Below are 16,605 nucleotides of genomic sequence, written 5' to 3'. Positions count from 1 at the left end.
GACTGTACAAGACATCCAAATCGATGTTCAAATTACAGGTATACAATTGCATGGGTATTTTGGGCAATTAGTTACAATTACATCTGGTACAATGTCTATCGCGTTCATGTAAGACTGCGATAGACATTGTACCTATCTCGCAATATTTATGATCAAAGTAAGAGTTGAAAAGATCATCACCCTTGACTCAGTTAACAGAGGATTAGCGACCTTGTCTGAAGGTAAACGTGAAAGAAGGAGTCAGCGGAGCCTCTGGGCTAGTGAACGACCAAGGGTTGTCGGATATGATTTTAACTTGTGTGTATCGAGAACACCGGTCAGACAACGCGTACGTATATAAGTCCTGTTTTCATGGATCTCGCGCCCAGTTAGATACGCGCGAGGTAAACGCCACTTCGTTGCAAAGTATTGCAAATCCTTTATCATCTGAAAAGTGAGTTGTAAGTTTCTAAAGCGAAATCTTGCGCGATTGGATGATTTTCGCGATCGGTATTTGCATTGCAAAGTGAGACACGTGAAAAATGCTCTTTTAACAAACTGTAATAAGCAACATTACGACAAAAACCAATTATAAGTCGATAATTAGTTTTCACTTAAATGATATTTATAGCATACAATAATGTGCTTAAAATACATTACATTAAGTCAAGAATTCATAGAATATGCTCAAGCATGCAGAACAACAAGCAATTATGACATCAAAATGACGTCAAAATAGTTTCAAAATGATTTTAAAAAGGTCATGTTTCGTCACAATTTATTTTAACATAATTTTGACATAAAATGAATCCATGTTCTGCTTGAGAGTTAGTTTGAATTAAACAGAATTACACAGGGTGTTCCATTTTTAACTTAAACACCAACATTTCTCGAAAACAATACATTTTTGAAAAAAATGTTTTAAATAAAAGTTATAAAGTTTGAAGATGACCATAATAAGATAAGCTATTTACAATTTCCTTCATTAACCGTATTGTCCGCTAGTCTTGTAATCTGCTATCAAGGCATGCATTTTATTGTTTAATAGAATATAATAATTAAAATAAATGATAAAAGAATTGTTTACAACACGTCATGGCAAGTAGATATAGTTGCACTTGAATCTAATCTGATGCAATGATTCTACAATGAATAATTTTTAGTTTTAAATTAAATTCTATCTTTGCTCGAATTTTTTTTACAAGAATTTTTCGATGTTTTAGGAAAGCATTAGAGCATCAAATGTCGACTAACTACACGAATATTTTCTTATTCATCATGATGGCAACTTGCGCAGCTACGCCGATTCTTCTTTTGACTCCCGAAACGATGCTCGCTCATCCAGCTGTCATAATTAATTCTGCAATGGAAGATAATTTACCTAATCAATTACGGAATAATTTCTATAAAAATCCAAGTATCGCTGCTAGTCTTGCTAAGGAATCCTGGTTCACTGATAAGGAAATGCAGGTACATCATTTTCGTAATTTATCCAGATAAAATATTACAATTAAACATTTTTTGCACTAATTACTTGTTCCTTAAATAGTTATTATTATTTGTCTAATTATTTGATTTTTTAAACAAAGGAATAAAGATAAAACGAATTATAATATAATAGGTACTATATTTCTATCAATTATGAATTAATACATTATTTAATATTTTAATACTTACTATTGCAGAAACATACTATATGTTATACTTCTTCAGAATTACAAGTATAATTATGAGATTACATCATTAACATATAACAAATAACAATTCATTGTTATTTAATAACAATTAAAGAAATAATTGCAAGTGACAGACCTTACATTACTATTCAAGTATTCAATTATTACGTTAAGTTGTATTTAAATGTCTCAAAATCGAATAGTTCGGATTGACTGTAATTTTTTAAAATACTCATTTAATGTTACAGGTAATTGACCGAGACACAGACAAAATCCCAAGAGAAAAGATCTATAATATGCTACATAACGCTGGATTCGTTCGCAGATAATATCAAGATTATAAATTAAAACTATTGTTGTTGAATATATCTTGACTTCCATATATATTCAATAATATTAGTTTCAACTAAGTTTCTTACTCATATTTGCTCATTTATTCGCTCGTATTATACTACCACTCAAGACTCACATTTCGATATTTTACATTTGATCTTTTACACTATTTTCTACACACTCTGCGCGAGTTACAATTAGTTCGAGTTATTTCTTATTTTGATTTACGATCTGATTCTAAAAGTAATATCCACAACGAATATACATCCAGAGAAACATTTCTTGAAATTCATTGTTTGATTATATAACTATAAATTAATCGCAATAATAAATTAATATATTTTATATGTCTTTTTTCTAACAAGAAAACTAAAAATATTTAATTATCGATAACTTCCACTCATTAATTTCATAATTTATACACAGAAAAAACTTTATTTGTTTCAAGTAAATAATTTTCTTGAATTATAATTTATAAATTGAAAGAAATAATTATTTATAATAAATCTCTTTTGTCCAATAAAATATCTTTAAAGCAAATAATGCTTCCTGTTCCAATAAAATATTTTCTTAAAAGAAAATAATTTGTTAATGAAGGAGAACATTTTATTCGAATAAAACACAATTATTTATCAATGGAAAATTATTTTATTAAATCAAATAAATATTACTTAAACTTAACAGATTAATAATTGTTAATATTAAGCCTTAACAGTTGTTAATATTAAGAAAACATTTTTCTTCAATAATTAATTATGATATGAATACTATAAATAATAAATTCATCACTGATTACTTGCATCAATTAATACATATTATATAACCAATAACTTCTTGCTGCAAATATTATACAACTTACTCTAAAAAAAAATCCAAACATGGATCCAAACATTGAACTCTTCATTCTTAAAATCAACTGAAAGTAATACATGGCGGAGTCTGTATTTCTCATAAACAAATAAACCATATAGGATAAAGGGCGCAACATTATAAAATAAAATAAAATTTTTATTTTAATTTATAAGAAGCAATTTATTGTCAAAAATGTTTACTAGCAATAAAAAATTGTTTCTATGAATTAATTTCTATTTCTATTGAATCAGTTAAATGTCTGTTAGAGACTATTTTAGAAAATTATTTACTAGAAAAAATTTGTTCTTGAAACATAAATTTTCCACTTATTTAATTTTTATGTAATGCAATAATATATAAAAGTAGAAGAGACAGCCAATAACAAGCAATGTTGATATGTTGTTTAAAAATAAGTAATTTATTATACATATATATTCAAGATTCGCAAACACTAAATGTTTTGTATGTCTTTATCAGCAATAATATGAAAAATTTATTAAACTAATTACGTAATTGATTAAAATGAAATAAATAATGTATGACTATAATAAAAAAAGAACAGTATAAATAGTATAAATATAAATTGGAGAATTATAAAAAAATAAAAAAGTAGAATTAAAACATTTATAGAAAGACCACATACGTATAGTTGAAAATACATATAAAATTCAATGAAACCGTATATAAAATACATTATAGTGACCCTTGATCTCTCCTATTTAATTATTTTAGTATAGATAACTTACATATATAATCATTGTCTTATTTATTACTCATATATATATGCAAATAACATTAAATTATATCTAATCGAATTTCTATGAATTTTTTGTAATTTTCTATTAATATCTATTTATTTGATTATTTTTGAGAAATTATATAATTATAGTTTTTCGAAGATAGCGAAATTCTTTTACATCAATTAAAATATGTTATTCAATCGTTATCAAACGATATCGGATATACACGATAGCAGATAGATTTATCACAACATATAATATATAGTTATATCAAATTACGTACTATACGTACCTGTCGGTACTTTATCTTGCAAATATATTTGTTTGTATAATTGTATTATTATCAAATGCAAATATTTACCGTATATAGATATATATTATAATATATATTATAAATTATTATCTAATGTTGGTATTTACAAATTGCTTTTTTTATTTTTTATTTTTGTATTTTTATGTAATAACCAATATAAGCAATTAGATAAGGCGAGACGTATATACCGGTCTCTCAAAAAATAAAACAGAATGAAATAATGTATTTATAGCACTTTAACATCATTGCTGCTCAATTTAACTTGAATGTATTTGCGTACAACTTTGCTTGAAAGCAACAATTTATTAACCCTAAATAAAAAAGCCTCTGATCAAACTGAAGAAAAGAAATTTATTCAAAATAAGTTGATTGAACAAAAAATAAATATGGATAGCTTATGAATGATGCGATAATGCTTAGAACATGCATATATGTTCTAAGGATATAATGCGATCATACAATTTTTTTTAGAGTGTTTTGTTTACGTTAACATTGACCGTTGCCAGTGCCGGTTTAAGAAAGGGGCTTAAAGAGGCTGTAGCCCTGGGCTCCATCTTTCTAGGGGGCCCCTTAGCTTAAAATTGTTGATTTCAATAATAAAAAATAAATATTAATTCCCAATGATTGATATAGACTATCGTCATTGACATTATTATAGCTATAGAGAGCAAACTGCTGAGAAATTTTGATTTTAGTAATTTAATCAATGAATTTGCGTACAATGAACTCAGAAAAAAAATTTAAGTACCACTAATTTCAATAAAATGTGAATTATTTTTATGTGTTTATTTTTCAATATTCAGTAACTGTCTTGTATCTTTTAAGCAGAAACAACAAAATCATACAAACAATCACGTTTTTTAAATAGCAAACGCAAAGTACGTATGTATTTTAAATCATTTAAATCATTGTTATTATTTAATAATAAGGGGGCTCCGTTTTAATATTAGTCCCTGGGCCAAAAATACCTTAAGCCGGCTCTGACCATTGCTGGCGTTGTCAAACCCGGCCGTCAGGGGGCTGCAGAGGACTGCAGGGGGCCGTGTGTGTGAGGAGCTGTCAGAATTTGTCAAATGTTATCACGTCCGTTCTCTTCTCTGTGGGATGCAGATTACACGTATGGGCGATCGAATGACTCGAGTCGTGACGTGAGACTTAACGACCAGTTAGCCTCTCCGTAGTTAATACGCTTATCAGTTGCTGAATACAAAATTTATTTAGTTGCATTTTAATCGTGAGAAATCGGTATAACCTGCCTGCGCGCGTACGCGGTTTACAATTACGTTTATTTTGTTTCGATCAAGCCGTCCGGTGTTGTCTTCCTCTCACACCGACGTAAACTATCTCTGTCGACCGAATGATACCATCGCGGTACTATGAAGTTGCACGATGGAGCTTTCCGAATCGCGAAATCTTGTTAAGGATTTAGATCTAACCCTACAACCGCGAATCGCCCCGCGATATAAAACCTGGCTTCCCCTCGCCACCCAACAGGTGAGCCATAAATTAAAGTTGATGTTGAGAAAAATAATATATATTTTCCGAGCAAAAGCGTCACTTGACATATATTGGTTAAAATTTTCTCTTTTCAGTTGCGGCTCAGAGGTTTAGTACAAATAATAGGCCATAATTTGAAAGCTAATGTAAATGGGGAGATATGTTGGTTCTATTACACGTTACACAGATCAAGCATGTCGTCTCCATTGTACACAAGCGAGGCGATCGACAATGCTAATCCAAGGTGGTCAAGTCTCGAAGTGCCGACCCTGCATGCCACAGGTTATTCAACGGCTAGTGGTGAGCGTTTCTATTTGTTAGTACGATAAATGCTGTGTCTCTTGGTATAAGCATACAATGTGTTGGTTCATTATTTACCTTATCGTCTTTTTTTAAATACTCTACTTTTACTTTCGTTAGACATTTAGAGAAATAATTCTATCCTCTTAAACAGAGATTATCCTGAGGGTGTGGAAACACTCGATGCCATGCGATAATACAGCCGATGTGACCCTCTTTACATGGGGAGTGTCGTTCACAGGATTGGCGTATATCGGTCCTAAGCTACCACCTAATCTGGAGACTATCCTAAAGGAAAATTCTTTGATATTCTATTTTCACGGTGGATACTTTACCCCCGCGTACTGTTTCACAGCAGCTCTGGACTCGAAGCGCTACCTTTATATGACTATGACTGCATCTGAAGTAAAGAACAGTTATACCGTGAATAAGCTTAGCAGTTTAAGAAGCAAAATGCAGGCACTAAAGCAACAAACGGAGTCGGTGCAAGCGCTCAGAGTGCGCATCGCCTCCGGTGATGATTTTCACACTCCCAAATATCCACAGACAACTTTGAACAGACTGTTACAACCGCGGAGAGTCAACAGGGAAAAGAAATTGGAGATTATGAAGATACGTAAAGAGCTGGAAATGGCTAAATTTAGAACAAAATTGTTGGAGCAAGAGAGAGCGCGAAAAATGGGAGAGATTCGTGTACTGAATCAATTACACACTAATATTGTTGAAGAAAATCAAGATCAAGGTTAGTATATGTGCGCGCGTATGTTGCTTATATTGCGGATATTCTAAATAAAGGCAGGGTTGCCACAAAACTGGAAATCTATGGAAGGGAAAAGCTATTTTACAAAATTTTCTGGAAAATTAAAATTCTTAGCTTTAAAGAAGTTTAATATGCGTATATCACATACTTATACAGTTTTGTTAGTAAATGTAAACTCTCTTTTTAATAGAGATTTAAAATACTTCATGAAAGCATTAGAACTTTCAGCTTGTCTACTTTTTGTTGGAATTTTAAATTTATTTAAAACTGTTTTTTTTTTTAAACTTGTAAGTTTCTTGTCACTTGTGAACAAATTAATAAAATTAATAAAATTAAAATTGACTTTATATTTTTGTAATTCTTCTTTCGAGTTTGTAAATCTTTGTATAATATCAAGTCGGAGATTCCGATAAACAGGATTTAGTTTTTATCAAAAAGAATCTATATTTACTGTGTTCTATATTTAATAAGAATCTATATTTAATGTTCCTTGTATTGTAAGCAGAGGAAAAGAATTGTACACATATATAAAAGAAAAAGATAAAGGAATACTAACAACAATACTAGTGTTTTGCATTGCTATGTTAAATTGCTCTCTCAACAAAATATTTAACGGTTTCCAAATAGTTTTCAAATTAAACGAATATACGAAAAAATTTTAATATTATTGACAGTTAGGGAAAATCCATGAAATTTTGTCTGTAAGTCAGGGAAAAGTCATGGAATTTTAGAATGAAGAATTTGTGGCAACCTTGAAAGAGAAAACTCTTCGTTTTCTAGGTTCTGATTTAATGGAAAGATATAGGGAGCTGAACAAAGACATAGAAAGGCTAAATGAGTGGCGGCAAAATCACATAGATTCGAGGGAAACCTATTTGCAGTTGAGCAACCAACTTGCGCAGAGGCGACGACAATTAATCTCAGAACTGTGTTTAATATATCCCATTAGACAGGTATATCGACAGAAAAATAATGCATTCGGAATTGTAATCAAGTTGAATGACTAGCGTTTTCTCTTCGATTTTGCAGGACAGTATTGGAAAGTTTAGAATAAATGACGTTTATCTGCCAGACAGCGAGGAATTGGATTTATCGAATGACACGCAGGTGGCTGTGGCATTGGGTTTTGTTGCACATACGACACAGATGATTGCAAATTTTTTGAATATACCGACCAGATATCCTATCATACATTACGGCTCGCGCAGCAAAGTTATTGATCATATCACAGAAAATTTGCCCGACAACGATAGACAGTAAGAATTACTTGTAATTATCTTTATTAGCATATAGATGCACATTGCGATATATTATCGTTAACATGTTATTTTTAGATTTCCACTGTTTGCTCGGAGCAAGGATAAATTACAATTCCATTACGCTGTATATCTATTAAATAAAAATATAGCACAGCTTCGATGGTACTGTGGCCTCCCGACCACCGATTTAAGAGCAACGTTGCCGAATCTCGCTACGCTAATCAACGTTAAGCCCAATCAGATACAGTACGTATACACAGTACATTTATATCATGGTTGGGAAGCAACGAAGTTACAGTTACTTTTTTTCAATGTAACTTTGTTACTTTCTTTCATGTGTAACTGTAACTTAACTTAAATTTTTTAAGTAATTAGTAACTAATTTAATAGTTACTTTTACAGTTACTTTACATGTATATGTCAAATCGTTATTTTCATAGATCAAAATTATGCAACACTTTCGCTTATCTAATCGTAATGTTGATTGTAATTATACGAAATATTTAAATGCTCATATTTAAATATGCGCATTACTTTTATTTTTCAAATAAAATTATATAATATGTAAATGTAAATCTTTTTTTATAAAGCTAATTTAATTAACTGTTGTTCTAAATAACTTAAAAGTAACTGAAAAGTAACGATTCGTTACTTTTTGAGTAACTGTAACTGTAACATGTTACTTTTTAGAGTCGGTAATTTGTAACGATAGCTAGTTATTTTTTGAGAGACAAAAACTGTAACTAGTTAAGTACTTTTACAAAGTAACTTTTCCAACCCTGCATTTATTATTAATTATATATGTATTTATTTTTATTGCATCTCTGAATTGTTTTACGTAGTTTGGACGATTCGAAACGTACATTTTCTACCTCATCGCTGGACACCGAAAGTGGCAATGGTAAACAGAATCCACCTCTCACACCACCATTGCAAAAAATAATTTTTGAGAAATGCCATCGTTCGTCTCGATCAATGAGTCAACTAAAGAATATAAAGTCGTCTCTTGGATCTTCTTTGGATCAGGGTTTAGACAAACCTGTCCTTCAATCGCCTGCGCTGGGTAGTCAGTCAAAGCGAATTTGTAAATCGGAAGAAAGTGCCATTGACAATAAGACTTTGGTGCTGGCTAAGGATAGATTGAGTAATAGCAGTAATGAGACGTTGAACAGTGCCATTCTGAACAATATCGATAATATAACTCTTAAAGATAAAAAGGATTTTGTCGAAATCAACGATAAGATCGTTATTGAGAGCAACATCGAAATTATGATACCTACATCAGTTTCCAAGGCAAGGAACGTCGCGGATAGCCTGGAGAGCTCTGTGAGTGCCCGAGACAGAAGCTCCAATTCTATAAGCAGCTGTGAAATGGCTCTCAGTGGTAGCCAAAATGACGTAGATGAGAGCTCGAATGGTAACCATGTTATTAGGAAGGAAAAAATCGACGATAACGTGTTCTCGTACGATGACAATTTACAGAACGTCAAGGATGCGATAGACAGTGCGTTAAAGAATGGCGAATACAGTAAAAGGCATAATTCCAGAAATGACGTTTCACAGAGTTACGACATGAGTAATACAATCGTCGGCGAACAAAATAGCAGTGTTCATGGACAAGATCCACTCACAGAAACTGCCATCCACAGCAGAGAATGTTTTGTTAAATCATGCTCATCTTTAAACGATGTATGTATTTATGAGGAATCAGAGCAGAAACAAAGAACAAATTCCATTTGTGGCTATACGGAAGAATACGCAAAGAATGCTACATTACGGCGAAAACCCAGCTCTGAATCCAGGTACATAAGTAGATATAATTGCATGTGTATAAAAAATTAACCCTAGATATACTCACTAGGGTCCCCGGGACTACAAAACGAAATTTTCTCGGTTTGGCATTTCTGAAATTGAAAGGGGAGGGGTTTGGGATATTGACGTAAAAAAAGTTTGGGATCTCCTCAGTAGGAAGACGTGTTGACGCGCGACAATTGTCGCTCAACAACCGAGTAGTGAACAGTTGAAGTGGGGTCCCCAGGACTGCTTGCAGTTTTGTTAAAAAATTAAAATATCGGATCGCCAAATTTTTTTGTTACTATTTCAAGTATGCCCTTTAAGGATTTTTCAAATCGATTTCTAAACAAAAGAGATATAATTTTTCGAAAAAAGATGCTAAATCGAGATTTTTTCGCGTTTTTGAACTTTCCTTGTTCTTTGAACCCGTATATCTTGAAGTTCCTTAATTCTATCGACTTTTAAACATTATGGGCTTGTTCCTTGGTCGAGTCTCTATCGATTGAAAAAAAAATTAATTGAAATATGTACATTTTTACTAGAGTTACAATAATAAATATGGATGGGACCTTGGGACCCCAGTATGTATACGACGCCGTCAAAAAAATAATGTGTATACCTGGGGTTAATCATTTTTTAATATTTTATGTACAGTTGTGGACAAATCAGTTGCGACACTTTTTTTTTATTTGGTTTCGGAACGCACCATTATTTTGCAAATACGAACCACGATCGGTGTATGTACTATCTTTGGTCTAGGAACAATACACCAATCGTGGTTCGCATTTGCAAAATATTAGTGCGTTCCGAAACCAAATAAAAAAAAAAAGTGTCGCAACCGATCTGTCCACGACTGTACACATACACATTATATTATATTTCACGTACACATACATGATAAACTATTTTACAGAGAGAATAAATCGGAATATCTTCAACATGCTGAGAAATGGCCTCATGGTATTGTAAGAAACGAGCCAATGGTAAATTTAGATGTTAATTAGTATCTTTCATTTCTACATTTTTTTTTTTGGTATCTAAAAATGTCCACTTTGTATCCAGGTCGACACGTCAATTCTAAGTGCACCAAGATCGGAGTGCTGTTCGTACGATGAAGCTAAAATACAGTGTGACATTCAAGCGTCAAGTGAATATATAGACGTCATTAGGCGCAGCTCAGAGAACGTGTGTGCGCGCACCGAAGCTTTAGCTAATAAGAAAACTAGTTTCAAAGTTATGAAACCACGTCTTTAATATCTGCCTATATTATAAAGCTGTGCCCTGATAATATATGTAAGTAATAATTACCAAAGGTCTCGAAGACATGTTCCGTTTATATTTCACAATTGCATATGTATGTTGTTGATACGATAAAGATTCTTTAAATATTTTTTAATGTTGATTTTAATTGATATCGTAAAATGTTACAGAAATATTTATTATCTTTTATTTATTCGAAGTAATACGAAATGTTTGTAATGAATCACTGCAAGTCTTACAGTGCGAATATGAAATAATTACGTATTTTATAACAAATATAAGCTAAATTATGTATAAAGACAAAGTATAAAAAAATCAGTTTTACCCACCTATTCTATTGTATATACATACATTTATATCTTTTTTCATTTTCTTGTGTCGACGCAAACAATTATCAAGAATTGTCGTGATATTTTATTGGATATGATATATGTAAAGATCGAAAAAGCTGAGATTTTTTTAGAAAAATAAACATCTTTGTACATGTGATACAGATGTGAGAGAGTCATTAGTTATTATTTTATGTATTCGTACTGCACACTTATAGTGAAACTTTGAACGGTTAATTGTAACATTTAGTTCCAAGTCGGGATTTTCTTAGTTTGATAGTTAAATGTATATATACAGTGTATGTATTGATACAATTATTAAGTTACGACCCTATTACTGTAACATACCCCAAACTTTATATTGTTATTATCTCTGTACGACAACATTTTCATTAAACTGAGATAATATGTAATACACAAAGTTTGTATATACATACGTACTATGTAGATATTATAGATTTTTTCACTGTACTTAATTCATGTAATTGATCAAATGTTTAGTTCGAGCTTCTAATACAAACAATCGAATGTATCAATATAGTTTATTATATTTTTATCATTGGAAATGTTACAACATACGTAAATTTATATACGAGGACCAAGTGAATCACGTAATTGCTTAATGAAACGATCGTGTAATTAATCTGTATTCTCGAATTATAGATAAAAGTAACCTGAAAGAATTGTTCGCAAAACAATTTCCTCGCGAAACTCGAGCGGACTATCACAATGTGATATAATATGAAATAAAAAATTATCTAAACAAAAGAAAAAACGAATTGCCTTATTTGTATATTTCTTATATTCTTTTTATCCTTTGAATTGAATAATTACACATTTCTATTTTGTAAAAAGTTTAATTCTATAATTTTCTATAATCCATCTCTTTCTCTCTGTCTATAGTTATTATTAGTATTTATTAAAATATGTAGTCTAGATAATGCTGCGCTAAAATCATTTCAAGTATTATACAGTAAACACATCCCGCGTGTTCGCGTCGTGTCCGTGTTCGTGTCAATGTTGTGTTTACTGTGTAATGCTTAAAATGACTTTAGAGCAGCATTATCTAGACTACATATTTTATATAAAACAGATTTTTTAGACCTCTTATAAATGTATAATTTTTACATTTAATCTTAAATGCGCCATTTTATATTATACGTATATATTTTATTTTATATATTTTCCGATATATGATGTATATTAGTATTTGTGTCTTTTCTCGCCTCGCTTTTTCTTGTCATTTTGGCTTTATGATTTAGTCTACAGAAAGATAAAAAAGATAATTCTGTTTATCCAAACACTAATATATGAAAATTGCCAAAAGACTATTATGCTTTTTTTAATTTTGCACACTTTATACAATTTAAATTATTATTTTTTATTATAACATTAATCATTTTTATATATGTATGTACGAATTGAATTCATGTATATTTCTATACATTACTTTTAATAGAAGAATTGCAAACGCCAATTTTTCTCAACACAGGGAGAGGCGCCAAATATCGCTGCTGATTTTTCATATTAGTTAAACCCATTTTGCTAATGGTATCCATATACTCGGAGCATCCAGTAAATTGCTCGGTCCAGAAGGAACATGTTCCTGGAACTGCAAATAATATTCAATTATATGAAACAAGATATATTTACCGGTTACAATTTTTTAACGATCTCTCGTTCACGCGTATATTCAATATATTTATAATTACCCCGTTTGTCGTTTAAGAGATGTCTCGTTTTTACAGGTTGAATTGTTAAGCTCTCCATAGCTGAGGATCTAAATCTGGTCGGATCTCGATAAGCGTCTTTCAAATCGATAATTGCCGGCGTAATGGGTGATCCAACAGGCGAGTCAATCGCTGCCATTAATGATCTGTATCGTGTGACGGGTAGACCTAGAAAAATAATTTGATATCGCAATAATTAACAGATAAGAATGAAAGAGAAAGCATAGATTCTTCTTCAAACTTTTTCCTCGGTTATATTGTTAGACGTGCGTGGAATATTACGAACACACCCCTCTTCTCATAATCCGTTTTGTAAATGCTTTTCATTGCCTCTTCCATATCGCAATCGCCACCTAACATCGATGACGTGAGATCCGTCATTTCGCAATTGACCTTAGTCAGCTCGTCGACAAGTCGACGTTCCTTATCGGCTAACTGTCGATACCTTTAAAATGAAATGAAACCGACTCGATGTATGTACACGTATACGCAAAAGGCTACATTTTAAAGGCATTATTTTAAACCAAAATTATTGCAAACGAAAATTATTTTTTGACCATAGAAAAATCTTGAGTTTACCTAGTTTTTCCAGCCTCAAAGCCATGAATATCACACTTACAATCCTCAGGATCGGGTCTGAGAAGATACGGTTGAATGCCAGTGGTATCCATTGGCGGTGAGGGCGGTTTCGGAGATTTTGCATAAGGCCAAATAAAGTCATGATGCATTATACTGACAAACTTTTCCGGTGCATTTAACATTTTTCACCTATGATTGCGGAAAGATTCCTCAAGGATAATTTTTATCCTTCTCGAGGACAAATCGCAAAATCTGTACCGAGAATTTCCAATATTTTAAAACGAAAAGTCTAATCCATGTGAGATAAAATATATGTCAGTGGCTGCTCGCGACTAGGTTAAATTTCAATAATCTTCGAAAAATCCAGACGACGCATTCTTTCATCATTACGATCGACGCGATAGTTGCTCTGTAGAGCGCATAATGCAATATCGCGTTTAATGATGTAATTACAACGCGCGCGACAAACGAGTCGACTCGAGGTAAATTAGTTTTGTCAATATCGATCATTTTGTAAACATGTATGGATTTTTTTTAGTTATATTTTACGTTGACAATTATTTTAGTTAAAGCCACGGTTAGCTATAGATAATCCCGAATTAATTTTGTAATCGCATGTTTTTGTACAATCACGCAACATTTTGATTTTGAAAGCAAAATACGATGACAACATAATCTGAAGTATATATATAATAATGGTTATATATCTTTTTTATAAATATACAAATAACATTAGAAAATCAACCGTATGTCTTTCTCTTAGTTAGCATTTTTTCTCCATTTTTTAGATTACTTTTCCCCTTTATCTTTTTTTATCTTCCCTTTTTTCTTTTCAAATTATCTTTATAAACATGTATATGCATACTTTACAACTTTAATTATATATTTTTTTTATTTTTAATGCGCGCTCGAAATATTTCGTACATTCAAAAGGCGGTGAAAATATTTATTATTATTATTATACGTTTACAAACTTTGATTTTTTTATATTGGTTTATTAAAAAAAATTGGATTTCATATTTAATTTGGCTGTTGACTGCAAGTCTTTTGATACATTCAACTGAATGTATTAACAGTATTGATACTGGAGTGGTACAATTTTTTTTTTTACGTTATGTAATTTAGCTTTCATAATGGCATGACCGATTTTGCTGATGCTATCGTGATACTCTGATTTCCAGGATGGCAATGACATCAGTCTTTTTTCATTCTCGCATTTCTTTTCGTGTTTTGATCTGATTTTTCGTTCCTGTTTCCAAACGTCCGTATTTCCGTTATATTTCACGGAAGGGAGACGACAGTACGACGGGCAATCTGCAGCTACCATTATCTTTATTGGCATACTACATCGTACGCGTTCACCGTTCCCATCGATAACTGTCAACGCCATGTCGCGCTGTGTCGTACGTGCAGCTGCTAAGAAAATCACAATTTCTTCAAACGATTAAAACAACGCTAATAATAAAATACAGAAGCGTACTGGTAAACGCGTGTAATATATGACATCTATGATATGTTCCGGCTTTTTTTTACCGTACTTACCAGGATCACTGTAATCAACTTGATACGTCGTTTTCATGCGATCAGCATCCGCCCGCGTAGTCGTTTCACGTGGAAGTGATTTCTCTAACACATCGTACAATCCAGGATATCCTTCTTCAAGCTTTAAAAATTAAATTCAGAATTTAATTTATTTTACATTTATATATCATATTAATTTATATTATACAATAATTATAATTTAAAAACTAGATCGCGTATATGAATCGCACAACTAAATTCGAGAGCGTCTTCTACGGTCACGGCTGGATCTCTGGTGCCTATAATGAATTCCATATGAATTTCTTAACTCCATGCTTAGCCGTTTAATCCTGGTTGAGGTAATATTTTTCGTAATAAATTTTTTTCAGTATTTTAAGATGCTTATAAGCATCAATTTATTAAGATCAATATGATATCTCTATTCCAGCCTCATTGTTAGCTAAATAATTGCGTTGCAAGTTTATTCGAAATTTATCCGTTTATCCGAAAATTTATTCGACGCGCAGTTTAAACGACTGAACATGGAGTTAATTTATTATATTATTTTTTACTTAATCTTTAGGTCCCTTCGCATGTTATACTAATGTCCCAAATTCGTGAAAAAATATAAAATAAATAAACTAGAAATAATAAACCAAACGTGAACGTGAATATATCATATATAAGCATGTATATCACAAAATAAACTTCTTATTCTAATTGTGAGATCATAAAAGGCCAGTTATGTTACACGAAATTTTGAATATTTTCTTTTCTCACGCAAATACTGAGTGGCTGATCGAATCGCTTTACATCCGCCGGGGGAACTCGTTCGATCTTGGGATAAATCTTTGGCTCCAGAAGTCGTCCCATGGGACACATTCGACTCCACCCCTCGAGGTTCTCATCCCATGACTCTTTACGTACTTGCTGCGAATCGGTACACATGCAAGCTTTAACAACGATTGGTTTAGTCGGAGGTTGAATACATATAGATGACACTAAGGGCCAGGTATAGTCCTTCTGATAGGTCGAAACGTAATGATTTGTTTGCTTCATGACTTAATTTCTGAATACAAGTTTTTCCTGGACGACGAAAGCTTTACGAAGATGTCTTTTCAAGTCATCGTTGTCGCGTGCTTCTGCAGCTTTTCTTGGCACTATCAACGGATCAATGTTGATATAAATTGCATGTATGTACATGAAAAATTTGCAATTATCTTCATTTACCTATACCAATCGACATCTACATTTTAAAGCAATAGTTTATTGCTGTATAGGTGTAGGCATGTATTATAATTTTTGTCGTATCAGTTTCAAAATTCTTATCCATTATACATCTGCCATCGTGAATTTGTAATTTATGATCGAATTTTTCTATTGCTCCATTTTTTTAATTTTCACACATTTTTTAATGAAATTTTTGACAATTTAACCATGACAGATTGACATTTGCACTAGTCGATTTGCCGAGAAGACGTTCTTCAAATTTTTGTATTTCGAAATGTGCAATCTTCTGACACGTAATTGTCCTTTTTACTTTTTCTCTTTCTCTCTCTCTTTCATTATTAATATTATAATTCTTACACAATACGAAAACTGTATTATGTTAAAAAGATACATACATGAATCAATTTATAATTGATTGAATACAACACGATTAATATAATCAATAAAGACATT

The 16,605-nt window shown here is 31.7% G+C and overlaps 4 protein-coding genes across 8 annotated transcripts; 2 read left to right on the top strand and 2 right to left on the bottom strand.

Annotated features, from left to right (window-relative positions):
* Positions 1 to 361: 361 nt before the first annotated feature.
* Positions 362 to 2,335, top strand: LOC105451274. Of its 2 annotated transcripts, none has more exons than XM_011691643.1 (3): positions 362 to 433; positions 1,203 to 1,449; positions 1,904 to 2,335. In XM_011691643.1, exons 2-3 carry the CDS (start codon positions 1,222 to 1,224, stop codon positions 1,982 to 1,984), a joined length of 309 nt encoding a protein of 102 aa, XP_011689945.1. In that variant the 5' UTR covers positions 362 to 433; positions 1,203 to 1,221; the 3' UTR covers positions 1,985 to 2,335. The 2 variants fall into 2 exon arrangements, with proteins under 2 accessions (XP_011689945.1, XP_011689946.1); XM_011691644.1 differs by having other exon boundaries at positions 365 to 440.
* Positions 2,336 to 4,901: 2,566 nt separating this feature from the next.
* Positions 4,902 to 11,775, top strand: LOC105451273 (UV radiation resistance-associated gene protein-like). Its single transcript, XM_011691642.1, has 9 exons — positions 4,902 to 5,387; positions 5,486 to 5,690; positions 5,845 to 6,432; positions 7,231 to 7,403; positions 7,480 to 7,706; positions 7,785 to 7,955; positions 8,552 to 9,511; positions 10,417 to 10,486; positions 10,566 to 11,775. The coding sequence occupies exons 1-9, from the start codon at positions 5,283 to 5,285 to the stop codon at positions 10,755 to 10,757; spliced, it is 2,691 nt and encodes an 896-aa protein (XP_011689944.1). The 5' UTR covers positions 4,902 to 5,282; the 3' UTR covers positions 10,758 to 11,775.
* A 194-nt stretch (positions 11,776 to 11,969) lies between these two features.
* LOC105451272 lies at positions 11,970 to 14,187 on the bottom strand. Of its 2 annotated transcripts, XM_011691641.1 has the most exons (5): positions 13,402 to 14,183; positions 13,113 to 13,267; positions 12,805 to 12,990; positions 12,543 to 12,704; positions 11,970 to 12,355 (listed from the first exon to the last, which is right to left on the bottom strand). In XM_011691641.1, exons 1-5 carry the CDS (start codon positions 13,581 to 13,583, stop codon positions 12,351 to 12,353), a joined length of 690 nt encoding a protein of 229 aa, XP_011689943.1. In that variant the 5' UTR covers positions 13,584 to 14,183; the 3' UTR covers positions 11,970 to 12,350. The 2 variants fall into 2 exon arrangements, with proteins under 2 accessions (XP_011689943.1, XP_011689942.1); XM_011691640.1 differs by lacking the exon at positions 11,970 to 12,355 and having other exon boundaries at positions 12,453 to 12,704; positions 13,402 to 14,187.
* Positions 14,188 to 14,274: 87 nt separating this feature from the next.
* LOC105451271 lies at positions 14,275 to 16,449 on the bottom strand. 3 transcript variants are annotated; one of them, XM_011691638.1, is made up of 4 exons: positions 16,153 to 16,449; positions 15,736 to 16,082; positions 14,944 to 15,064; positions 14,275 to 14,817 (listed from the first exon to the last, which is right to left on the bottom strand). In XM_011691638.1, the coding sequence occupies exons 2-4, from the start codon at positions 15,979 to 15,981 to the stop codon at positions 14,471 to 14,473; spliced, it is 714 nt and encodes a 237-aa protein (XP_011689940.1). In that variant the 5' UTR covers positions 15,982 to 16,082; positions 16,153 to 16,449; the 3' UTR covers positions 14,275 to 14,470. The 3 variants fall into 3 exon arrangements, with proteins under 3 accessions (XP_011689940.1, XP_011689938.1, XP_011689939.1); XM_011691636.1 differs by having other exon boundaries at positions 15,703 to 16,082; positions 16,153 to 16,448; XM_011691637.1 differs by having other exon boundaries at positions 15,703 to 16,082; positions 16,173 to 16,448.
* Between the last annotated feature and the right edge of the window lie 156 nt (positions 16,450 to 16,605).

Source organism: Wasmannia auropunctata, unplaced genomic scaffold (genome assembly GCF_000956235.1).
Source record: "Wasmannia auropunctata unplaced genomic scaffold, wasmannia.A_1.0 LD336053.1, whole genome shotgun sequence".
Taxonomy (NCBI): domain Eukaryota; kingdom Metazoa; phylum Arthropoda; class Insecta; order Hymenoptera; family Formicidae; genus Wasmannia; species Wasmannia auropunctata.
This window is presented reverse-complemented; position numbering and strand designations above follow the sequence as displayed.